Genomic DNA, 27,213 nt, shown 5'->3' with positions numbered 1-27,213 from the left:
AGGATAATCCTGTTGATTAATCGATCGGTCAGTACACATATGGCTATAACAGCTTTTGCAAGGAAGATTATTGAATTGCTTCACTTCCTGTGGGGGTATATGTACCCGTGGTGACGTCAGATCAGTCTCCAACTGCTAGCACGAGCACACTATACCCATTTGTTTTGAGTCCATCTGCATACACTAAGGAAAAGGAGATTACCAGGTAAGTAATCTTAACATTATCAGCCCAAACATTCAAAGGTATGTAAACTTTTGAACAGGATCATTTTATTATTTCCTTTATTGCTATGGTTTGTTTAATGATTGTGCTATTATGTGATGCATAAAATAGTTTAATTTGAAACACATTAAAAATAAGTTGTTTTGTCTGATCATTCATGTTTTCTTAAAATCCTACACATCATACAAATTCTGCCAGGAGTATGTAAACTTATGAGCACAACTGTAAACTACTCATGTAGGCAGCAGTCAGAAACATCTTTTAAGGTAAAAGTCCAGCTTTTGCGGGGATATTGAAAACTGGATAGAAAACAGGAAAGGATGCAAATATGACAGTGACTGCAAGGGTAGTGTTCCCGAATATCCTTAGAAGGAGTGAACTCTATGCATAGTTCCAATGAGACCCCTAAATCTTGTAATTCTGACCTTGAAGAAAAAGCAAAACAGGGGGTTCCCACAAAGAAGTAAGGGGAAAACGTATAGGCCAGTTTCATGTGAGGATGGTACAGTTATCACAGGACAAGCAGGTTGGTAGTCTTCACATATGGGTGACACCATTAGGATGGAACCCAATCATGGAAAACTTCTGTCAAAGTTTCCAGAACTTTGACTGGCCCCTACTGGGCATGCTCAGCATGGCACTAACCCTGCAGCCAGCAGGGGTCCCCCTTCAGTCTTCTTTTTTTCCACGCAGCAGTAGCCTCACGGTTTAGGAGCTCTGAAGAGATTCCTGACAGGAATTTTCCTCACGGAATTATTAAAAGTTAAATTGCCCCACAGGGGGTCCCTCCTCTAACTTTTCTCTGGCCGCGATACTCCGGTAAGTTTTTACCCGTTTTCCATCGATTACTGTCTAGTTTGGCCATTGCGGCCTACTGGCCATCGACCGTATCGCGGCTTGATTTTTTTCAGTGGCCATGGCATCGGGGTTCCGTCGGTGCCCGGACTGTACTCGCACATTACACAGACCCCCATGGAGTCTGTGTAATGTGTTTAGGCTGTGAGCATGATGTCCTGACTTGCACCAAATGTGCCCACATGACACCAAAAGGTTGCAAAGCCAGAATGGAGAAGATGGAACTCCTCTTCCGTGCTCAAACCCCGACTCCGTCCATTGCATCGAAGTCGTCGGAACCGGCACAGTCGACTTCGCGCCAGCATCGACAACCGACTGGTGACCGACCGCCATCGACGTCTTCACGGCCATCGACACCCTCTACTCCCTCTCAGGATCGAGGGGATCGCAGGGAGAAACATCGCCATCAACATCGCAAGACTCGGACCATCGAGGGAGCGAAATCATCGACCTCGCCACCGTCTGAGCCGCTGTCGAAGAAGCTCCGTCCAGGAAAGGCACCGACCATTCCTGCGACCGGGTCATCGAGGCCACCCTCACCCGATCGGGGTTTGGGAGCTGCGATTCCGCCTGTAAAGGTGGTCCCTCCAGCTATGCCTCTGTCTCCCTCTTCTGTTCCGGAGCCGGGGCTGCTTGCTCCAGGTCTCCGAGAAGAACTGGACCGGATGGTTCAGGAGGCCATCGATAAGGCGATGCAACGTCTTCAGGTTCCTCCGGCACCAATTGTGGAACCTGTCATCGACCCGATTCTGGCAGCGCTGGCACCGCTGTTATCCAGAATGGAAGCGCTGATGGCCGCCCTTCCACCGATGGATCCCAGGTCTCCGATGGCTCAGATTTCCTCCCCGTTGACAGCTTCATCAGGAGGAGAAACACCGTTCCGCATCCCTCCATCGGGAGTTTTGCCTTAGCCATCGATGCCGATACGTCCTTCGCCACCGATTCATCCATCGGTACAGATACGTCCATTGGCATCATCGGGTCATCCATCGATGCCCTCGAAGCCTGCACCGATGCCTTCCATGCCATTGGTGCCTCCGGCGATTCCTGCGTAACCTATTTCCAACATGACGTCCCAACACCCTTCGCCTGCCCAGTGGGGTTCAGGACGCACTCTACCAAATTCCACCCCAGTTGTTGTGCCTGTTACACGCCATTGGGTACATTTGGTGCATGTTCGGACATCCTCAGCTCGGTACTCACCCATATGTGAGGACTACCATCCTGCTTGTCCTGTGAGAAAGCAAATGTTGCTTACCTGTAACAGGTGTTCTCACAGGACAGCAGGATGTTAGTCTTCACGAAACCTGCCCGCCACCCCGCAGTGTTGGATTTGTAACGTTTTGTTGTTTTATTTTTCGGCACTGCCTGTAACTTTCAAATAAGACTGAAGGGGGACCGCTACTGGCTGCAGGGTTAGTGCCATGCTGGGCATGCCCAGTAGGGGCCAGTCAAAGTTCTGGAAACTTTGACAGAAGTTTTCCGTGATTGGGCTCCATCCTAATGATGTCACCCATATGTGAGGACTAACATCCTGCTGTCCTGTGACAACACCTGTTACAGGAAAGCAACATTTGCTATCTGGTCGACCCAGCCCAGAAAGGGAAGGAAGCAAGTAAGAGTATCAGAGGGGCACAGAGATGGAGGTTTAAGGAAAAGATCCCAATTGATTATAATGGTCTGCTTTAGGGAGCATTTGAGAACTTGATGAATACCCCATGCGAGAAAGCAGTCCATCATAGTACAAGACTGTGATGAGAAATCAATTCAAGAGAAGTAGAGGTGATGAGTCGAAAGAATTGACCCATTGGAATGTTGCAAAGAGTTGAGAGGATGTTGACTGGTATATTCCAACAAGGTGTTATGGTCTGTGGATTTACATTTGTCACAGTGAAGTGGAGGCTAGGGCAGGACTAACTAATCCTCCAAATCTTCTTCAGCTATTATTTCTTCCATTTCTGATGATGAGAATCCCACCCAAGATGAGTCTTCATCGGAATCAGAAGCAAACAGTGCCTGCCCTACATTTTCAACGCTAAGTCGAGTCTGCTCTCGCACTGCTGCTTTTGGGTGTAGCCATTTTGTCGTGGATGACTCAGCCTCCCCTTCCTTCACTTCCAAAACTACAGGGTCAGAAACAGGTGGTGGCGATGCATCATCTTTAAATTTCATTTTTTTCTGGATGGAACTACCTGCCCCTCCAGAGATTTTAGGTTGGAACAGGTGTAATGGGCGACTGGCACTGCCTTTTGAAGTGCCACCTCTGCCAGTCCCAATCACTCGACCACGTCTAGCCTTCCCTGACATTATGAATTTAATGTCACTGCCTACTAGGGATTTCAATTAAAGAATTATTTCCAAAAGAGGCCTACTGGGGATTTGGCTTCAGAGAGCACTGCTGTCCCAATATATGTGAGTCTGCAAAACTGTCCACAGGCCAATGAGGCAGTGCCTGGATGTACACTTCTACTGGGAATGCTCTATATGCACACACCAGGCTTTTAACTACAAAAGAGGCCCACTGGGGATTTGGCTTCAGAGAGCACCGCTGTCGATCTACATACAGGGGGCAAGATGGCCGCGCGATAGGACGCAGAGGAGGCAGGCTCTCCGTGTCAGATCCATATAACTTATTCTTACGCCGTTTTTGACGACGAAAATGCCACACACAAAAAGGAAGGGGAAAGTCCGGGGAGCAGTGACGAGCTTACCTGAGGCAGACCCCCTCCAGACGCGGATAGAAGGCTTCTTCGCTGCAGTAAGAACGCCGGCAGGGCTGGTTGCTGGGGGGACGGTAGATGAGCGAACACCGTCCCCTCTGACCCTAGATACCACCTTGAGCCCCGGTGCGCCGGTCAGACCTGTGATCCCTACACAGGGTGGAAGCTCCTATGTAACAGCAAGCGCCTCAAGCAGGAGGCTTTCTGAGCTTGAGGAAGCAAATCCGGTGGAAGTCGCTGCCGGGAGAGGAGGAGAGATGGCCACGGCAGTAGTGAGTACACCGGATTTCAGAGCGATTTGTCCCGTGCAACGGTGTGGCTCCTTGGTAGAGCGGAGCCCGATTCAGCCCATAGAAATGTTGAGTGCTGAATCGCAAAAGGGAACCGATGGGGGAGTGAGAGGTGTCCAGCCGGACCCAGAGACTGTGAATATTAACTTGGGTCAGCCTGAAAGCATTTCTTTGGGGAATGTTTGGTCTGCGTTGAAGGCAATTGAGTCTACTTTGAAATCTTTGACTAATACAGTATTGGAAACCAAAAATCAAACAGTGATAAATAACACCTTGATAGGAACTTATAATCTTAAATTTGAAAATCACGAAGAGAGAATAACTAGAGTGGAGTCTGTACAACATAATATAATTAAAACCGATTTGGTTTTTGAGAAGAGATTGGAGAAAATGGAGAACACATTAAGAATTCTGAATTTAAGGGTAATAAACTTTCCAGTTATAAGGAAAATCTCTCCACATGAATTGTTCAAGACCTATATGAGACAGATTTTGAAGTTACCTGAAACACATTTACCAGTTTGTACAAAAATATATTATCTACCGCAAAGAGGTACCGGAGGAGAAGAAGAGGGGAGAGATTCTCTGAATATATCTGAACTTTTGGAACTATCAATAGATTCTGAAGTTAAAGAAAGGAAGTCTATGTTGGTTTCATTTGCTTTCCTCTCAGACCGTAATCATATTTTGAAATTGTTCCTTAGATATAGGCAGGCCCTGTTTTATGGTGCACAAATTTGGATATACCCAGATGTGGTTAAACTAACACAAAACCATAGAAAAGAATTCCTTACAATCAGGTCTATCCAGTACCGAGCGGTAGGAAGAGCTGCGTTAGTGCCCGGCGCACCTGCGGTTGCCGCACGCACAGTGCAGCTCACCTACCGCTCGATCCTGAACTATAATTTCATGCAAATGTAAACCGCGTCTAAGAAGGGTCTGTGAAGCGTTAGGCCCGCGCAACCCATTTTACTGGATAGAGCGCCTATACAGTATCCTGGGTGCGTGGGCCTAACGTATCTGTCATTTCAAATGTCATTTGAAATGTCATTTCAAATGTCATTTGAAATGACAGATACCAGGAAGTCGGGACTGCCAGTCCCCCCTCCCCTCCTCCCGAAGCAGGGCGCGAAAAGCAGCCTTGCTCCGGGAGGAGGGGAGAAGGGACTGGCAGTACGAAGCGGCGAAGCGACTTACTTTTTGCAGCCCCCTCCGGACATCGGACGACCTCTCCTGCCTCCAGCTGCTCGCGAAGATGGACGCCTGCAAAAAGTAAGTCGCTTCGCCGCTTCACACTGTCAGTGTCTCTTCTTCCCTCCTCCCGGAGCAAGGCTGCTTTTCGCGCCCTGCTTCGGGAGGAGGGAAGAAGAGACACTGACAGTGTGAAGCGGCGAAGCGACGTACTTTTTGCAGCCCCCTCCGGACATCGGAGGGGGCTGCAACTTTTTTTCGCTTTTTTTTTTTTTTTTTTTTGCTTCGGGAGGAGGGGAGAGGACTGGGGTTGCCCCGGAGACTGGCACCCATGATCGCGGCCGGGGCAGGTGAGCGGGGGCTGGGGGAAAGCTTGCCGCCTACCCTTACCCCTGCCTCTACCGCAGGGGTAAGGGTAGGCGGTAAGTTAGCAGGTTAAACGTGCGACAAAACGGCAGGGAAAAATAGCGATAGTCGGGGCGCGGGTTACGGGATGGTACGGAATAGCTAATTCACTCGTTTGCATGCAGTATACATGCCGCGTGCGGAAGGGGTTGCCCGGGAATTTTAGGAAGCGGTAGGAGTAGGTTAAAGGGGATTCGGGCAGGAAGGGCTAACGCGGCCGGAAAGTGAGTAGAATGCGGGTTAGGAGCGGGGTAAACGCAGCCGCACTTTACTGGATAGTCCTGAATGAGATAGAGGGTACTAAGTCTAGGTGCCCGTTTTGTTTTAAAATATCCTAGCAAGTGTTGTGTTAGATACCTAAATAACAATTATGGTTTTTTTCGAACCTGAACAGCTCAGGGAATTCCTGACTGGCCATGCACAAAGTACCCCCATTGATGGATCGGCATAAAGTGAAACTACTGTCAGAACCTATCGAATACCTATATTAATATTCTTTTTCTTTTTTACGCTCCATTTTCTTTTGCCCCCAAAATGCCTATATTTAGGTTAATATACTCTTGAAATTGTATAATATATTGATAGTTATGTATGTTTTGTGAATTCTTTGGGTATTATTACCGTGTTCTTGGAGAATAATGCATGTAATAAATGTGAAAATTCGAAAATAAAAAATGATGAAGAAAAAAAAAAAAAAGAGAGCACCGCTGTCCCAATATATGTGAATCTGCAAAACTGCCCAGTGCACTGACTTCTTGACTTAAAAGAGCACAAAGAGACAGTTTCCTGTTTGATAGGAGGGCTGAATTAGCCATGCTGTCATGAGATCTGTCAATCAGGTCCGGGAGGTGGAGCTTGTTAAGCAGAGGTTTAGCTTTTTGTCTCTGCGGCTGCGCGTATGTTCCCGCGCAGGAAAGTAACAGATTCTCCTCAGTCTGTTCTTTCCGCGCGCGGGATCGCACGCGGAGCTACTTTCTCCTCCGATATCGAAATCGGGGTTTAAGAGATGTCGCTGTGGCAAGGTAATGTCTGTCACGGATGGCCATGACCGATGTTACCGTTGCCTAGGCGCCTGCACAACGCGGGGGAATGCGAGTTTTGTGCTCGTATGTCCCTCGGGCCCAGAGACAGTGGGCCTATCGTATGAAGGAGCTCCTCAGTCTCTCGGAGCCGTCGGAGGCTCATTCTTCGCCGGGACCGGTGAAGAAACCCGCTCATTCTCAAAAAAGAGCGGGTTCGTAGGATCCTCACCCCTCCAGGCCTGGAGGGAAGGAGGTACTGAGGCAAGTGGGGCCGTTGGATCAGGGAGCCTGATCAAGCCGATTGGGACCGATCGGCCTCGACAGAACGGCTGGCGTCGCATGTCTGTTCCACACCGTCTCGGGACGGAGTTGTGCAGACCCAGAAAATGGCACCAGAAAAGTCTGCGCAGAGCACGGCGCCGACAATTACGGCTCCAGGAACATCGCACATGACAGTGCCAGGGACGTCGGCGCACATTACGACGGCGCAGATTACGGCGCCGGGGATTTCAAAACCTACGGTGGTGCCGAGACAAGGACCACAGAGTTTTTCATGGAACAAACAACCTTCTTGACCTATATACAAAGAAAGGAGTACACACGGGCACCGAAGTGGTCGGAAGAGGAGACATCAATCTCCACAATTATCTCACTCCACCTCTCCTGAATCTACGCCATGACGTTCTGAGACTTCATCAAAAAGGTCTTGACCTAAGCGCAAAAGATCTTCAATTTCAAGGGAAGGAACTTGCATGCCATCAGGGCATACACATAAGCACAAACATTCCCATCATAGAGCAGCGCCAAAAAAGACATCAGAATCCGAAGCCAGTCTTTCCACCTCCAAATCTTCTAGGAGTCAAAAGTCTACGACACATTCACATCGGTTGCCCATATATATGCCTCACTTCTTCTCATGCTTCCATTTCCTCAAGTACTTTGTCTAAAGGAGTAGGAGATGCAAATTGACCGCCGGCAGAATTATTACCACAGCATACTGGTAAAGCAGTCATGCCCCCTAAAACAAGGGAAGAGTTCTGGCAGTTATCACAATCTCTAGCAGGATTCTATGAAACTTTAGAATCATCTTACAAAATGACAAATCAACCACCAAAGGCCTCCAAGGACCCTCAGGCACAACTTTCAAGAGAACCATCGCCAGACCCTTCACTATTGCCGGTTCCAAAACGATCTCCACCTCCAAGTATAAAGCATGACACACAAGGAGATTCTATATCCCCACCTATATCTCCATCATCCTCGATGGGGTTCCCTTCGGATCCGCAAGAACAACCACAGTAACCATATTCCCTGCCCGAAGACCTTTCGTACCCACGATTCTTAGAGAAAATGGGTACCATATTGCATTTAGATGTACAAAAAGAATCAGATCCTCTATCAGAGACCTTAGGTCTTCTAAAAATTTTTGACGTTCCAGGAGAACCCACTTCACTACCACCACAGGATTTGTTACACAGTGTTCTCCAAAAATCCTGGGAAACACCTCAATCTTTATCAGCGGTCTCAAGGAAGACCACCATAAAATTTCAGATGAGGAAAAATCCACCGTATGCGCTGCCACAACTACCTCATGCATCCATAGTGGTAGAATCAGCGATGCAACGCTTCAAAAAATCAAAAACTTACTCTACATACCCACCTACCAAAGACAATAGATATTTGGATGAATTCGGATGGAAAGTGTACCAAAATTCAATGCTCAACACTAGAATTATGATACAATATTTATATGAATGCATACAGGTGACTAAGGGTATGCTCTCCGCTACGGCGGATCAAACACCTCAAATGCTACATGATATGGAAGAGTGCTCCAGACACCTATTAAGGTCAGTCTATGAAGGTCTGGAAACATCGTCCAGAGCATCAGCGACAACCATAGCAGCCCGTCGAACGGCATGGTTACGATCCAGTTCTATAAGAGGATTTCCACGACAAGCTAGCAAATCTACCGTGTACGGGAGATAACCTATTTGGTAATAGGTTTCAAGAAACAGTAGGAAAGCTAAAAGACGAAGCCATAGCAGTACAGTCTTTACAGTTGCAACCGGCTTACTCGGCTTCCAGATGTTACTACCCGTATAATCGTAGATCTTCTTATGGTCGCAGACCTTATAGATCTTATCAATCTTTCCGTCCACAACCATACCCGTCTTATCAACGGCCACAACAATAGCAGCAAGCCCCTCTTCCATGTAGGGGTAAACCTCGCAATCAAAGACAGCAGACTCAACCACTGGCAACTGCGCTTAAAACAACTCAGTCTTTTTAGACATACAGCCACCACCACAGAAATTGACACCACCAGGAAGAATCCAGTCATGTCTACCAGTGTGGGAGCAGATTACTTCAGACCAATGGGTTCTGGAGATAATATGTCAAGGTTATCAACTTCAATTTACAACAAAACCAACATTACCCTACCTCTCCACACTAAACATACAAAGATCTCAGCCTCAGCTAGAGGAGGAGATTTCAAGCCTACACAATCAACAGGCCATCAAACTAATATCCCGGAAACATCAAAGCTCAGGATTTTACTCACCATACTTCCTGATACCCAAGAAATCAGGGGGCCTCTGCCCCACCCTGGATCTTTGGGAACTCAACAAATTCCTAACCAAAGAAAAATTCAAAATGGTATCCTTAAAGTCAATTCTCCCTCTAATTCAACCCAAAGACTGGATGTGCTCCATAGACCTGAAGGATGTGTACACGCACATTCCAATCCATCCCTCCTCTTGGCGTTACCTATGCTTTTGGTACAAACTCAGCACTACCAGTACAATGTTCTTCCCTTTGGTTTATCAGCTGCTCCCAGGGTGTTCACCAAATGCATGGTAGTGGTGGTGGCTCATCTCAGACAACAGGGTATGACAATCTTTCCATATCTGGGCGACTGGCTAATCATAGCCTCGACTCGGGATATATTGATCGATCATCTCCAAAGAATAATACAATGCTTACAAGCATTAGGACTAGTGATCAATTTTCAGAAATCACATCTGCAACCAACACAAGCTGCAGTTTATAGGAGAATGCCTGGATACCACTCAGTGCAGAGCATACGTCCCATCGGAATGAATATTACAACTACGTCAGCTTCTTTATCTCTTGAACAACACTCAAAGACCCTCATCGAGACAGGTTCTAGTAGTCTTGGGTCACATGGTGGCAGCCAATTTTACAGTTCCCAACACCAGACTACACATGAGACGTCTGCAGTGGGGACTAAAATGACAGTGGAAACACACACAACCGTTAACACAAAGAATAGTGCTAACAACCGAGATGAAAAAGGACTTAACATGGTGGCTGTTACACTCCACCCTCTCCAAGGGAGCACTATTCAGTCCTCCCCCTCACAACGCAGTCTTAACCACAGATGCATCTTGCAAGGGGTGGGGAGCGCATCTCGAGCCATACGAAACGCAAGGGTTATGGACAATAGCAGAGCAAACCCTGCAGATAAATTTGTTGAAACTCAGAGCGATCCAGAAACCCTTAAAAGGTTTCCAAGACTACCTAAGGGGCTGCAGAGTCATGATCCACACGGACAATCAAGTAGCGATGTTTTACATCAACAAACAAGGAGAGTCCGGTTCATGGTCCCTGTGCAAAGAGACATTGATTATCTTCGAACATGCTCATCGACATTGCATACATTTGCAAGCGACTTACCTTCCGGGAGTAGCGAACACAAGAGCGGACAGGTTAAGCTGAATCTTTCATCCTCACGAATGGGCACTCAATACAGAAATAGCCCAAAACATCTTCATGCAATGGGAACACCGTCAATAGATCTCTTTGCAACAGAGATCAATGCTCAGGTTCCAAAATTCTGCTCGATAAGACCAAGCCAATTTAGGATAGCTCAAGATGCTTTCCTCGTCCCTTGGTCGACAGGTCTCCTGTACGCCTTTCCTCCCATACCACTGATAACAAAAATTCAGAAGTGCATAGCAGACAAAGCTCAACTAATACTCATTGCCCCTGCCTGGCCGAGACAACCATGGTACAGCTTCCTTCTCCGACTATCTCTGGAAGATCCAATACGTCTACCGATCCGTCCAGATCTACTGCTACAGGATCAAGGGACGCTTCTACATCCGTTGCACGCATCTCTCCATTTGACAGCTTGGAGGTTGAACGGCTCCTTTTAACAGAACAAGGAGTTTCTACTTCTACACAATTCATTTTAGTAGAATCCAGGAAACTTTCAACAAGAAAGAACTACAGTTACAAATGGAAACGATACTCTACCTGGTGCGTATGCAATAACGTATCACCAATGGACTGTCCACCAGAAAAACTCATGGATTACCTTCATACACTATCCGAAGCTGGACTAGCTACATCTTCCATCAGAGTTCATCTCAGTGCTATAGGGCGCATATCATAGACCATTAAATGATACACCAATATCTAATCATCCTTTACTATCTCGTTTCATCAGAGGTCTAACTCATCTTCGACTTCCTGTTCCATGGAATATCTTCGTAGTCCAGAAACAACTCACGCTTTTTCCCTTCAAACCTATGAAATCAGCACATATAAAATACCTTACTTGGAAAGTAGTGTTTCTAATAGCAGTAACCTCTGCAAGAAGAGTTAGCAAATTACAAGCACTAGTCCATTATTCTCCATACTTACAATTTTTTCATCAAAAAGTGGTTCTCAGAACTCACCCTTCCTTCTTGCCAAAAGTAGTTTCACAGTTCCATCTCAATCAAAGCATAGAACTACCAATCTTTTTTCCTAAACCTCATTCCAATGATAGAGAAAAGTTACTCCATATGCTAGATTGTAAAAGAGCGTTAGCTTACTACAAAGAAAGGTCAAAATCGGAATCCCGAGCTTCTCAACTATTTGTATCGTTCGATCCGAAAGCACCTGGACTTCCAGTAACCAAACGTACCATCTCTAGTTAGATAGTACAGTGCATACAATTTTGCTACGACAAGCAAAAATTACAGCTATCTTCTATTCCCAAAGCTCACCAAGTCAGAGCAATGGCAACTTCTTGGGCACATCTTCGGAATGTACAACCCATAGACATTTGTAAGGCAGCTACATGGTCATCACTCCATACCTTCTCATCACACTACTGCCTTGATCAACAAGCAACCATGGATGCGAAGATAGGGCAAGCAATCCTGCAGTCTCTATCCTCCTGTCCACGGTGACTACCACAATACTCAAGATCACGTTCAACCAGACATATCACAAATGATGTGATCGGGAGCTTGGGACTCCCATGACAGCATGGCTAATTCAGCCCTGCTATCAACGGGAAAAAGCAAGTTTGCTTACCGTAAACAGTGTTTCCGTGGATAGGATGAATTAGCCATGCTGACCCACCCTCCTCCCTGGCAGTCACCTTCTCTTCAAATCAACTACAGCTTTATCACAGACTGAGGAGAATCTGTTACTTTCCTGCGCGGGAACATACGCGCAGCCGCAGAGACAAAAAGCTAAACTTCTGCTTAACAAGCTCCGCCTCCCGGACCTGATTGACAGATCCCATGACAGCATGGCTAATTCATCCTGCTATCTACGGAAACACCGTTTACGGTAAGCAAACTTGCTTTTTTGAGTTCAATAAAAAAAAAACTGCAGTTAAATAAAAAGCAAGGCTTGGCACAGCAGAAAAAACCCCCAAACATATCTTTTTCAATGGAAAATTCTATCAAACTAGCTAGAAATTAAATATATCTCCCACCCACAACACCCAAATCCTGCTTGCAACCTACCCCAGGGGGTAAAATATAAAAATAACCAGCAAAATGCCACTGCTAGCAGCTTGTCTCAGTGGGACAGACAGAGAAGACCGTCTGAGATCAATTAAAAAAAAAAAAAAAAAAAAAAGTGCAGTCAAAGCATGGCTAGCTGGGCAGCACTGTAGCAAAATTGAAGAAATAAATATCTTTTTAAATGGAAAAGTCTATCAAAGTAGCTAGCAATTGAATACAGGTTTCAGACACTCAGACTAGCTCTGAGTAAAGCCACCATCCCCGGACCACCTCCGCAAAGAGAGAGCGTGGCACGCCGCATGCTTAAGGTATAAATAGTGCTGCGTCATCAGGAATAGCATCACAGAGCACTGAGTAGGAGTGGTGATTGGCTGCATTAGAAAAATGCTTAGCTCTGATAGGCGGCATTCTTGTCTCCTTGCCAACCTGTCTGACCCACTCTGACAGGGCTGTGAAGTCACTTATGACTCACAGGAAAGGGCTGGTTTTTGCCTTCTCCTACTTCAAAGGGCTGCTAAGAAATCACTGCGAGCCAAAAGAATGAAACTAATATATGTTTTATTTGTGGGGGATCGCGATGCGTTTCGCGAATCCACAAATACAACAAATAGGGACATATACATTATGGATTGCCCATGCATTGAAAACGAATGCACATCCCTAGTTGAGAGTTCCTTCCACACATTCACATCCCAATGCTGTATAGATAAGGATGATGCGACAGGTTTGCTTGGTCTGACCTGAAAGATCTCTTGAGGTTTACAATCCAACTCCATTCTCTCTAGGGCCTGTTTTAATTAATTCCATGTTGCCTTAATAAAAATAAAACACAAACACAACAAAAACATGTTTTGTCATTTGCCACTGTTACTATTTTTCCCCATTTTTTTTTTGTTCAGGGCATACTGCAACTAGGGATTTCCCAACCTGAGAGAGCAGAATAACCTGCTTGGCCTCTGAAAAAGCAAAAGTTGTTTACCTGTAGCAGATGTTATCAGAGGATAGTAGAATATCTGTCCTAACAAAGCCCACCTGCCTCCCCTAGGAGTTGATGTCTACTTATGTAGCTAAATACTGAACTGAGTGACCCCACATGACAGCTGTGATGTGACATGGCCTGCACATGCTTTGTAGAGCATGATATAAGCTCTAGAAACTCGTCATCACACTGGCCTGGGATCTGTTGGATGACATTGCTGCCTCTTGAGGACTGATATTCTGCTGCCGTCAGAGAACACCTATTAATAGTAAGCAACTTTTGCTGTATCATAACTGTAAAATAGGATTGTTGTAAATGATTGCATATAATCTATTGACCAAGATGCACAGTTTTTGTTACACATCAATGGAGCAAACAACTTTTTTATATTGTAAAGGGTTTTACTAAAATTGGGAGTTCTTATAAGAGGGTTTTGCTATTTATACATGGATTGTCCATGTAATTGGTGTATTCTTAGTAAAGTATATGACTTCATCCCAGTGGGTTATACTTTTCAGGAGCTGTGTTGAACTTTTACTGTGTCTGCCTCACGAGTTACCAGATAAACGCTGGAAAGGATTTCAGACCTCTGTGCAGGTACATTGTTGTATTGCCATTTTGTTTTGTTTTTCCTTTCCTAATAACTTTCTGCCTTGACATTCTGAAAGCCTGTGTTCATTTGTCCTTTCCCTTTTAAGTCTGTTGTTTATGTATTTTCTATAATGATGATCTTAAAATATTGTGTTTTTCTGCTATGTTAAATTTCTTACTGCTGGTATTAAATTTTCTCCCAGGACAAGCAGGATGGTAGTCCTCGAGTATGGGTGACGTCACTGGATGGCGCCCTATCACGGAAACCTTTTCTGTCAACTTTTCTTCTAGAAACTTTGACTGGCACACTGAGCATGCCCAGCATGCCATGATCCCTGTCTCCACAGGGGTCTCCCTTTAGTCTTTTATTTCCGTGCTGCAGTTTGCCTCGCGTTTAGGAGCTCTCTCTGATTTTTCTCTCAACTTTTCCTCATGGAAACACTTGCAGTTTTACTTCACAGATAATTTCCCTACATGGGTCTCCCTTCGCGTACATTTCATCGACACTCTGTGAGTACTATGCCCTGTTCTCTGGTTTGTTCCTGTCACCTCACTATCTGTTTCCCCAGGTTACCAACCGAATTGCGGCCCTCTTTCTCCCTATGTCTATCACCCTCGTTCCGCCCCAAGATGCCCGCGAGTGTCCTTGCTGCGATCTCCCACCGGGTCCATTGGGGCTAGAGGGATTGGGACATCCACGGTTCCTGTTGCGGTAGCTGTCGATGACCCCGTCGATACTGTCGAGGCCGCCGTCGACACTTCTGTCGATGCCCTCGACTGAAGAAAATGCTCCATACTTCGGGTTCTCAACCGAGAAACAATGCCAGGAGCAGTAGAGGCACGGTGACCATTCATCACCAACGCCATCCGGGACAGCGAGGGCATCTTCCTCGGTGCTGGAGAATGACCGGACCGCGCACCGTGGGAATCATCGTCACAGACTCCATTCATGACATCGGTGGCATCTTCCTCAGTGTTGGAGTCTGACCGGGCCGAGTGCCGAGGGAAACATCATTGCCAGCACTGACATGGTTCTGCGTTCGGTGCCGGCACTAATACCGCACCGGCATCAATGTCCAGTGAGCCAGTTGCGAAGCAGGCCCGGGTACAAGAGTCTCCATGCTCCTCTGCATCTGAGGCGTTCCCCACAGACACCGGTGCCGGGTACTGAGCCACCACAGTTTCATGTGGAAGTGTCACTAATGACTAACCTGTCTCCCCCACTAGCTGCGCTACCTATACCAGCTTCCAGGGAGGAGCTGGATGTCCTCGTCCATCATGCTATCCTCGATGCCTTCCGGAATCTAACACCGGAGTCATCTATATTCGCACCGTTGTGGCACCTACCAACGACATCCTTAAGTCATCAACGCTGACTCGTCTTTCTGAGCCTCCAAGGATCCCTATACCTATCCCGGGATCCTCGAACGGCAATGGGCACTCTAATCCCACTTCGGCATGGATCCCATCGAGACCTAAGTAAAGGACATGTCTGAAACCATCCCTTTCGACCTGGTCACTAAAAAGGACCAGATGTTTTCGGGAGGTCTAGGTCGTAACTTCTTCCAAGAACTATATTGGTGTCACATATTGCTATTTACCAGCTATATTTGACAACACCAAGGGAACCTCTCTGCCATCCACATGAAATTCGAGCAACGTGATTGCTTCAAAACATCCTCCCTTTACCAGCAACAGGACTCGGTGCTAGATGGTGAACCTGGCTTATGGCCCCTGATTTACTGCCCGAAGTCCAAGTTAAACTAACTGATCTGCCAAGCACCGTAGATAATCTCTTCGTGCACAAGGTCCAGCAGACACTGGCTCAATTGCAAGACCACTGCGAGACCCTGCGACAGCTCTCTACGTTTCTTGCACAGCAAAGAGGGACGCTAGAAGGACCTTTTCCCGCTCTTGCATGAGACCAACTGATATCCAGATCACATCAGCTCTGCCAGTCGGGCAGGCTTCTGGATTTTTCAACCTTGCCAGAGAACAGAACGGTCCATCCCACTGAGGACCAGGGCTCGGGATACTGTTCCACAGACGCAACAAGGCAGAGGATTTTAATCCCGCTATTTTCTACTTTCAAAGAAAACAGGCGACCTCTGCCCATCCTGGACCTCAGAAATCTCAACAAATTTCTTCAGAAGGAAAAGTTCAAAATGGTGTCTCTTGGCACCATGCTTTCCTTACCACAACAAGGGGGTTGCCTCTATTCTCTGGACTTTCTATACGTTTCATAGTGAGTCAACATTTTCAATACCAAGTTCTGCCATTCGAACTAGCTTCGACAACTTGTGTATTTCACCAAATGCCTAGCAGTGACTGCCTCTCATCTACAAAGACAACAGCATTCACGTGTTTCCTTACCTGGACGACTGCCCAATAAGGAATCCATCCAACCAAGGAGCTCTAAATTTTCTAAGACCCACTATAAATCTACCTCATTTGCTGGGAATTCTGATCAACTACCATAAATCCCATATGGAGCAGATCTGGGCACTACAGTCGCAAAGGCCTTCCTGCCCAACAACCGTGCAGACATCCTATCAAATTGTCCACATCTCTGCTTCTATGCATCATAGCCTCAGCCCATCAATTCTTCCATTGCTGGGCCACATGGTTTCTGTGATCCACGTCACTCCTATGGTCAGACTAGCTATGAGAAAAACTCAGTGGATTTTAATATTTCAGTGGCTCTAAGCCGTTCAACTGCTTTTATCCCTGATCCATATCACCGATCCAGTAACCAATTCCTCAGATGATCTTGGCTATGGTTGCATCCAACTTGAGTTGGAGAGCTCGTATCAACACCCTCCTAACCCAAAATGCGTCGACGCCACTCCATGAAAAGTCTCAGTTCAACTTTCTGGAGCTTCGAACCAATCGGTATGCCCTTTTATGCCTTTCAAACTCTGCCTCTCACACAAAACTTTGTGGATACAGACAGACAACATAGTGGCAATGTGGTACTCGAACAAACAGGGACGCACAGGCTCTTATCTGCTCTGTCAGGAAGCTGCGCAGTTCTGGGCCTGGGCCCTTGCACACTCCATATATCTCCGGGCCAGTTATCTAACAGGCATACCGAACATACTAACAGCCCATCTCAATCGATGTCTCCATCCCCACAAGTGGTCTCTGAATCCATGTGTAGCGAGTAAATTCTTGTAGTGTTGAGGTCAACCAACTATCGACCTCTTGCGTCCGAATCGAACCACAGAGTGGACAGATTCTGCTCCCTACCCAGGCTTCGAAATGCATTAGCCATGGACACCTTTGCTCGCCCTTGCAACAAAGGCCTCCTATATGGGTCTCTTCCAATACCGCTCATAGCCAAAACTCTCGTGAACCTACAGCAGGACAGGTTTTCAATGATTCTCTTAACCCCGTACTGGCCTTGACAAGTATGCTTCCCCATACTTCTCAACCTATCACTCCAGGAACCAATTCGCCTGCCCACAGGTCAACTTCATAACACAGACTCACTGATATTCTCAGGTACTTGTAGCTTCACGAAAACCTTCCACATGTAAATCTGACCATTTGAAATCGGCAAGATTTACCAAATGGCGTGCACAGAAAGGTATTGGGCCCCCTTTTCCTCCCCACGTCATCTCTATTAGGCTATTTAGGATACCTTTCTGATTCTGGTCCCCAGACATCCTCCGCACGGTTACACCTCAGTTCCATCTCAGCGTACCACCAGGGAGTAGGGGATGCCCTTAACGGCTCAACCCCTTATGAGATGGCTTATCATGGGTTTTCTATGACTTAAGCCTCCTCTACGATCCCCGATTACGGAATGGGGCCTAAATGTAGTGCTTACAAGGTTCATGCGTTCCCTGTTCGAGCCTTTGCATTCCTATAACGTTAAAATTCTAACATGGAAAATTCTTTTCCTCGTAGCCATCATCTCTGCTAAAAGGGTCAGTGAGTTACAAGCCCTTGTTGCATACTCACCCGACACTAGGTTCCTCCGTGACAGAGTGGTCCTCCGTACTCATCCTAAATTTCTTCTTAAAGTGGACACAGCCTCTCACCTTACTCAGTCTATAGTCTGCCCACTCTTTCCCAAGGCCTCACTCTCACCAAGGCGAGAGGGTTTTGCACACCTTGGACTGTAAGCGTGCACTTGCATTCTATCTAGACTGCACTGCATAGGAAATCCACCCAACTCTTTGCTTCTTTGACAAAGGCAAGCTGCAAGTTCCAGTGGGCAAACAAACTCTCTCCAACTGGCTAACAGACTGTATCGAATTCTGCTATGAGGAAGCAGGCCTTCCTTTCCAGGGGTGAGTGCAGGCACAGTTTGTAAGGGTCATGGCAACATCGGTAGCACACTATCGTTCAGTACCAATTACCAACATCTGCTAAGCTGTGACATGGAGCTCTCTTCACACATTCACAGCCCTCTACTGCTTAGATGAGGAAGTCCATAAAGACTCTGCCTTTGGCCAATCTGTCTTGCAAAACTTGTTCCAGTATAATCCCACACTCCTTCCACAACCACGTGCTGTGATTTCAGCCTGCATTATTGCCAATAGCACCCCAATTATTGTGCCTGCTGCACGAGTTGTCTGCAATTGGCCTGTTGTAATATGAGTCAGCCTGTAGCTTGCTAATCACCCATATGGGAGAACTACCATCCTGCTTGTCCTGGGAGAACACCTGTTACAGGTAAGCAACTCTGCTTTACTTATACATTAGTGCATATTTCTAACCAAGATACTTTGCAAGAATGAACTTTCCAGGAAAATGAATTGAATATTTGGTAAGGTCATATTTTTGTATTTAACAATTGTTGGTGTCGTACTAGGAAAGGTCTGAAATAAGTCATTGTCAGAGGCTGGTTTTACAGCTTAGTAGCAGTGCTACACATTGCAGTGCAGGAGATATGGGTTCCATTCCTGGGTCTGGCTACTGCTTTTTGGGCTTACCAGGGCTGAGGATGCTGCACAGGCACCATAACTGTGTTTTGAATTTTGTTTTTTATGATAGTTTATGCATGTGGTGTTGTGCATCACTTCAGACACTCCAGATTTTTTTTCCATCAATAAGCAGGCTGAATTAGCCATGCTCAGTGGGTGATGTTATATTAGGCAGCATGAGACAGAGCTATCTCAAAGCTTGTAGAGCTTTTAGCTCTACTGGGCATTAGCAGTAGTTGCCATGCAATTGACTGTTCTAGAATCTCCTCAATCTTGTTTTGTCCATGCTTTGCACAGACAGCTGGAACCCTTTCTCTCACAGGTTTTCTTCTCCTCAAGATTCTCTTAAATTGTGAACCCCAAAAAGCACTTTCCAGTGCTACAATGGCTCACTGTAAGACATCTAGCTTTAAAAATTGTTCATGCGAGCACACTATAACCATAACGTCAGACATTATTGTTATTTATGCATGGGCCTTGATCACAACCAGGCCAACTGCCAGGACTGCAGCAGAATGTTGCTCAGAGCCCAAAAGCAGCGCGCAGAGAAATTATCGTGCCTCCAGATGGGGAGGGTACAACGCTATCACCCGCAGAAATCTTCTCTGCCTTAGCATCAGGCAGTTCTTAATCTGAGATCAACCGAGAAGATAGGAGGTCCTCGCACTCTTTCCCCAGGAGGATTAAGGAAGTCCATGGGAGTAGTGCTGACTGGCCTTCTTGGGGAGTTAGCGCACACGCTGAAAGTGCTATTAAAGTCCTGCTCAGTGCATGTAGTCATAACACCTAAGAAGCAGCAGCCGGTGTGGGGACCATGGATGCATATGGCACCCAACATGCCACACCCGGTGCATAAACTCCAGCATGGTGCAATGCACATGGTGCATACTGCGCAAGAGATGCATCACATGGCCCCAAGGAGCACAAAAAGGTTCCAAGTGACCAGTGCTAGACATCACCATGCCAAAGAATAAGGGAAGTCTAGATTCATGGAGCCCGGCAAACTCATTTAACAAGAAGGCTTCATCCCAGATGCAAGACAAAGCAACTCAGCTGGTGCAAGAGCCTCAGAATCAGGCTGCATCAGGCCATGGTGCACTGGTTACTCAGCTGGCGCATCACAGATCTAGAACTCCATCAGAGTCTTCGAGCTAGTGGGCAAAAAGTATATTCAGGACTCACTACAGGCACATCTAGCAAAGAGAACTGGCCTTTTTGTCCAGTCCAGTCCCTGGAACATTACATTCCCTGTACAGATAGAAGGGTGGCCAATGCCAACACGTTTACCACCAGACCACTCATCAGCCTATGATATTAGGCACGGCGATACCACCACCTCTTAAGCTCCCTCAGGAATCTACTCCTCATATGAAGCTATTCATTTTCCTTCAGGGGATTCCGTATCTTTTCTGGCTTCGGGCCTATGGTGGTAAGGTCTCCGCCTCCAGATAACGGAGCCGATTTGTTCTCTTCTACCAATGGGTCACACATTTTCTGTAGAACAGGAGCAAGCCTTTGTACCAGAAGAGAATGCATCACCACAATTCCCAGGCTGCAGGTCACAGCAAGCTGTAGACGAAGTCACTGATATAGTGAGGAACTTTGTCATTGTTCCCATAGGTGGAACAGCCATGTTTCCCTCTGGTGTACCCTATTCTGCTGGCAACAGCAGAAAAAACAATGTCTGGAGCGCTGCCACTACCTCCCTCTTCTGCCTCTTAGGATACCAGAGAAGAGCTCCCACCATTATTTGTACCATCCAGGGAACATATTCTACCATCACCAAGGTCTGAGAGTCTCATGTTTCCTTCCCCAAAGGAGTCCCCAGGAAATTCCACTGGAATACCATCAGATCCACCAGAGGAACTGTCAGATCATTCTTCTCTACTAGAGAATGGAACATAGATCTAAAATTCTGTCTAAAAAAGTTGCCAGGTTATGGTATAGTCAAGCTGCCCCATAATTCTGTGGTAGAGGAGTTAGCCATACAGAAAGCAAAGAAGTCTAGACTCACTCGAATACGCCAGCGGGAAAGAACCATAAGTTGCTAGATGATTTTAGTAAGGTTTCAGAGCGCAATGCTCACAGCGAGTGTCCAGCAACACCAGTTTTATATGACACAGGATCTGTATGAGTGCATGCAGGGCTTAAAACCCTACAATCAGATTGAAGAAGATCAACAGATCACAGCACAGCTGCTTCATGGTTTAGAGGAGGGGCTTCGCTACCTCCGATTGATCTGTGAGGCCTTCAACATTGCAGGAAAAAATGTCAGCTGCCTCTGTAGTGGAAAAACGCATGGTGTGGTTTAGGGCAAGCGGTATCTGAGATGTCCACAAAAAGCTAGTGGATTTCCCATGTTTAGGAGACAATCGCTTCAGCGAAAAGTTAAGAGAAACTGTTTCTCAGATCAAAGAGCAGAATGTTGCCATTCAGCCTTTGTCTATGACTGAGAACCAACAGAATGCTTCAAAGTACTTCTATCTGCAATGCAAGTGTGCATTTTTCCCATGCAGGTCATATAGACCATATCAACTGTACCGGCAGACCCCATGTCAACAGCCTCGCCAGCAGCTACAGACCTCTTAGAACTGGGGGCAACAATAAAAGTTGCAGCAACAGCCAGCAGCTAAATCGTGGCAGGATTTTTAGAGACATCGCCACAGCAGCAGATACCAGTTGAGGACAAAATCTATTTCTTCTTCGAGGCCTGGAGCAAGATCATGACTGATCAGTGGATATTGAGGATCGTACAACATGGTTATCACCTAAACTTCATCAACTGTCCTCAGATGCCTCACTTGAATCTTTCCCTATTCGATCAGTCACACCTCGCCCTCCTGACTCAAGAAACGGGAAAATTACTGAAGCAGAATTCCATCTGGGAGCTAGCCCTTCCCCAATAGTTAGGGATACTACCCCCAATATTTCCTTATCCCCATGAAATTGGGAGACCTTTGCCCAATCTTGGACCTCAGAATGCTCAACAAGTATATCGGGGAAAAATTCAAAATGATCAGTACTTTAGCTGGCCCAAGCCCTACAATTCATTGGAACTGGAATTATACATGATTCAGTTCAGAGCTTTGCTTCCTGATAGAGTTCATACACTTCACTGCCTGACAACTGGCATACGCTACCAGAACTCAGCATCAGCATGCAGCATAATGGGACACGTAACAGCAGTAATACATATCTTCCCCCTCATATGCCTGTGTATGTGATGTTTGTGGTGCGGTCTCAGGCCTCAGTGGAATCAGTTCCTCCATTCCCTGACATCAAAGATTAAAATCACCAATCACATGAAATCAGACATCTGTTGGCTCCGCCCAGGAGTACTAAAGATGGGCTCCCTGCTTTGGTCAACACCATATCAGATTGTCCTGACAATAGATACCTCCACTCAGGGATGAGGTGCACACCTACAACCATTCAAAACACAAAACCTCTGGTCTTCCCAAAAAAGATATCTCCACATAAACCTCTTGGAGCTCAAAGTGATGCATCCACCCATGTGGAAGCAACCACTGCCTTGGGACATTAACATGGTAAGGGACTCATGGAGCCCCCATTTGAACCTCTGGGCATGACTAACCTTCCGTTACTGACTTGGAAAGTTGTTTTCTTGGTAGCAGTCACATCTGGCAGAAGTTAGTGAACTGCAAGCATTAGTTAACTTCTCCCATATCTCCAGTTATTCCATGACAAGCTGGTCCTTCGTGTGCACACAAAATTCTTCCAAAGTATTATTGTCCTTCCACATAAAGTAGGCCATCACTCTCCCAGCTTTCTTCACAAAGCCACACAAACAAGAGTGGGAAAATCTTCTCCAAACCCTTGGTTGCAAAAGGGCTTTGGCCTATTACAAGCTTAGAACTCAGGGATATAGACTCTCTCCTCAACTGTTCATCTCATTTGACCACAATAGACTAGGAGAGCCAGTAGCAAAACAAACCGTATCAAACTGGATAGCCTCTTGCATTCAGCATTTACACTTCCAAATCACGTCCCCTGGGCACATAACGTTTCCCTGTACGTACCAGGATCATTCCAGACTGTGGGTTATGTTCCCTGTCCAGCAGATGGAGTTAGAACCAAAAATTCCCAGGGGAGGACCTATATAGCCACGCCTCCCTCACCTCAATCCTCAGTATAGTTCTAACTCCAGCAGATTGAGCAGGGGACACGGTGGTCCCCAGCACTTTTCTAGTTTTATTTTCTCTTTGAGGAATCAATTAAATAATATTAGATAAAGGTTTTTCTTCTAAGGGATAGGTTCTGTAGTGTTCTGACAGGACCACTCTTTTCAAAGAGAGACACTGTTTTCCAGTCAGGAACTTGCTGACAGGCTGTGTTTTTTGCCTGTCACTTTATTTCTCTTTTCCTATCTCTTTGTTTTTTTCCTCTTCCTTGCCTGGCTAGAGTGTGGTAAGTGTTATTTTTATTTCATTTACAGTCGTTGGTAGGAACAGGAATTTGAGGGGTGAAAGTCTGTAGTGCCGACCGCTCCCCCTAGCCCCGTAGTTTTCCTTTTCCCCTCCTCCCTTTCAGGGAGTGATTGGAGTTCCCGCCCTGCAGCTCTGCGACGACCCATTCCCCGGAGCTGCTCACCGTCGGGACGGCGTTTTTCCACGATGGTCTCTTGGGGACGGTGAGGGGTCCAGAGGCTGAAGAGTTTTTATTAATTCGCCGCTTCAGTTGTTGCCGCGCGCCGCAGCCGCCCCTCCCCCTCCCTCCCTCCCGCCGCGATGCAGAGATCGCCGAACGGCTCCGGAGCTCGGCACGGGCTTCAGCAGACAGAGGGATTTTCTTTAGCTTTTCCTGAGGGGGAGTATGGCTTACCTGGTAGGCAGCTTGGAGGAGAGTCGGACCGCGCTGGCAGGAAGCGGCATGCCCCATTTCCCCTCAGCGCGGGAACGGCGGCCATTTTCTCAGCTGACTCGGAGGCAGCTCTCTCTGAGGAGGATGTCGACGCTCCTCTCCAGGTTTCCTCTAACAGTATGGAGTTTCGGAGCGCAACGGACCAGGGCAGGCAAGGGGACGACGTCTCGGGGGGGCCCCTCATCAGCACTTCCCGTTTTTTCGCCAGAATTCATTGCTTTAATGCACAAGGCATTTTTACAGAGCAGAGATCCGAATCTTGGAATTTGGGGTCCCCCCTCCCCCCAAACTGGCCTGCTTGACACAGCTTTCGACGGCAGACCCTCCCTTAGGGAGGGCTTCTTTGCCCACAGGGGGTGCGGGGTCCACTCAGCCCCCCCCCCCCCCCCGTGATTCCTGTACCGCTGCAACAACAGTCGGGGGATCCATGGCAAGATCCAGATGCGGATGATCCCTCCCTGGCGGCCCAGGTAGAAGGTGACTACCCGAGGGTCCTCCGTATTTTTCAAGCAGCGGAATTGGATGATCTCATCCCCCACATCCTCCAGGAAATGGACATTGACCCTCCTCCGGATCCTGTGGCTCAGGATCCGAAGATTAAGAAAGGGGATCCTCTCCTAGCGGGCTTACGACCTCTAGCGAAAGCTTTTCCCATGCATCACAACATCTTGCAATTGATTTCAAGGGAGTGGGATACTCCTGAGGCCAATCTTCGAGTCGGTCGAGCCATGGAAAAGTTATACCCTCTCCCCACTGATTTCTTGGAGATTCTTAAGGTTCCTGCTGTTGATTCAGCGGTATCCGCGGTCATGAAACATACTACCAATCCCGGTCACGGGCGGGACGGCGTTGAAGGATGTCCAGGATCGCAAGCTCGAGGTTTACCTCAAGCGTATCTTCAAAGTCTCAGCGTTGGGGATGAGGGCTGCTATCTGCAGTTCCCTAGCACAGCGAGCAGCTCTGCGTTGGGTACAACAGCTTCTCACTTCCCAATCTTTGCCACAGGCAGAGACTATTCAGGCTGATAGACTTGAAGCGGTGGTTGCCTATGGAGCTGATGCTTTGTATGATCTGTTAAGGGTCCTCGCTCGTTCCATGGTGGCGGTGGTGTCCGCTCGTCGTGTTTTGTGGCTACGCAACTGGGCGGCAGATGCTTCGTCTAAGACGCGCCTGAGTTCCCTTCCTTTCAAGGGTAGGTGCCTATTTGGGGAAGATTTGGATCAGATCATCAAATCTCTTAATGAGAATGCGGTGCACAAGCTACCAGAAGATCGTCCACGTTCTTCTAGATCTTTTTATTCCTCCAGAAATAGGTACCGGAATCAACAGAGGTCGCGTCCTACTAGACAGCAGACACCTCGGGCTCCTTCTACACGATCACACACCTGGAACCGGTCCTTTCGAGGGCGCCGCCACGGTAAGGATACTCAAGGGGCAGGTCCTTCCTCGAAGGCTTCACAATGATGCCAGAAGGACCCAAGAGGGGATCCCCGACCTGGGGGGTTGCCTTACTCTCTTTTACAAGGAGTGGGCCCAAATTACGTCAGATCAATGGGTGCTGGACATCTTAAGACAAGGCTACGTATTAGATTTTGTACACGAACCCCGAGATCGTTTTCTGTTTTCTCCTTGCGGTTCCCGTCTCAAACAATTAGCAGTCCGACAGACTCTCGATCGACTGCTACAGCTGGGGGCGATAGTACCGGTAGCGGCCTCCGAACTGGGAAAAGGTCATTATTCAATCTACTTCGTTGTTCCCAAGAAAGAGGGCACTTTTCGACCTATCCTAGATCTCAAGACGGTCAACAAGTGTCTCAGAGTTCTTTGATACATTATTTGGAGGTCACTAATGAATTTCGACTCTCCGATCATTTGTTTGTCCTTTGGTCGTGACCCAGGAAGGGTTGCATGGCATCCAAACAATCGCTCGCTGGCTGAAAGGAGCGATTATAGCCGCATACATCGGAGTGGGTAAGTCTCCACCTTTAGCTGTTAAGGCGCATTCTCTCCGCGCTCAAGCGACGTCGTGGGCGGAAAGTTCTGCAGTTTCTTCTCAGGAAATCTGTAGGGCGGCCACATGGAAGTCTCTCCACACTTTCGCAAGACATTATCGTCTAGACATTCGCGTGCCGTCTCACGGTCAACTTGGAGACAGGGTCATACGGGCAGGGCTGTCCGCGACCCACCCATGATGGGGAAGCTTTGGTACATCCCACAGTCTGAAATGATCCTGGTATGTACAGGGAAAAGAAAATTATTCCTTACCTGCTAATTTTCGTTCCTGTAGTACCATGGATCATTCCAGACCCCTCCCTGGTTTTGGGGGTTCTTTGTGGGCCATCACTGCTTTCCTGTCTTCACAATATTTTCACTCTGTATCTCTAGTTATTGCGAGCTGTGTCTTTGAACACAGTGCTGTTTGCAAGTTCTCAGTTACAGTTTTTTGAGTACAAGTTAGTTGCTGCCACTTACAGCTGTTGTTTTTTCTCTATATTTTTGAGATTAATTGATTCTTCTGGTTCTGTCTCTTCTCGTCTTGGCTTTGCTAGTCCAGTTACTGAGGATTGAGGCGAGGGAGGCGTGGCTATATAGGTCCTCCCCTGGGAATTTTTGGTTCTAACTCCATCTGCTGGACAGGGAACATAACCCACAGTCTGGAATGATCCATGGTACTACAGGAACGAAAATTAGCAGGTAAGGAATCATTTTCTTACAAGCAACAGCCTCTATGGCCCACTACGGAAGGTGCCCATTCAAGATATCTGCAAAGCAGCTACATGGTCGTTTGTTCACATCTTCACTTTGCGCTACTGCCTCAACAAGTTTGCAGACTTAGACAATTCATTAGGACAGGTTGGAGTGGCACCAATTATCAGCATAAAGTGCTGTCCACAAAAGAGTAAGTGTTTGTTTAAAGTAAGATTCAGAAACCACTAGGCAGCAACCCTCATCTTGGGACAGCCTGCTTATTGACAAAAAAAAAGCAAGTTTGCTTAACGTAAACTGTTTTCCGTAGATAGCAGAATGAAATAGCCATGTGTTACCACCTTCTTCCCTGGACAGCATTTTACTCAGATTTCTATGCTTGGTATGGACTGAGGAGATTCTAGAACAGTTAGTCAATTGTGTGGGATATGCTGCACATGCTCAGTAGACCTAAAAGCTCTGTGATTTGAGAGACAGCTCTACCTTGTACTGCCTGATGATGTCACACTGAACAAGGCTATTTCATCCTGCTATCTGTGGAAACACCGTTTAAGGTAAGCAGACTTAAACTGGGGAAGTGATTAATAAGAAATTAAAATAAATAACTGGGTGGAAGGCATCACAACCATTTCACAGTAGCAA

At 46.9% G+C, this 27,213-nt stretch overlaps 1 protein-coding gene across 3 annotated transcripts in view; it reads left to right on the top strand.

Moving 5' to 3' along the window:
- ZNF292 (zinc finger protein 292) overlaps positions 1-27,213 on the top strand; it is a 520,431-nt gene that overhangs the window by 148,382 nt on the left and 344,836 nt on the right. For all 3 annotated transcript variants that reach the window (XM_029595467.1, XM_029595468.1, XM_029595469.1), the window contains exon 3: positions 13,978-14,056. In XM_029595467.1, the coding sequence (XP_029451327.1) occupies positions 13,978-14,056 (79 nt within the window). The remainder of the gene's footprint in view (positions 1-13,977; positions 14,057-27,213) is intronic.

This window comes from Rhinatrema bivittatum, chromosome 3 (assembly GCF_901001135.1).
Source record: "Rhinatrema bivittatum chromosome 3, aRhiBiv1.1, whole genome shotgun sequence".
Lineage (NCBI taxonomy): Eukaryota > Metazoa > Chordata > Amphibia > Gymnophiona > Rhinatrematidae > Rhinatrema > Rhinatrema bivittatum.
The sequence above is the reverse complement of the archived record's forward strand: the minus strand, read 5'-3'. Positions and strand labels throughout refer to the sequence as shown.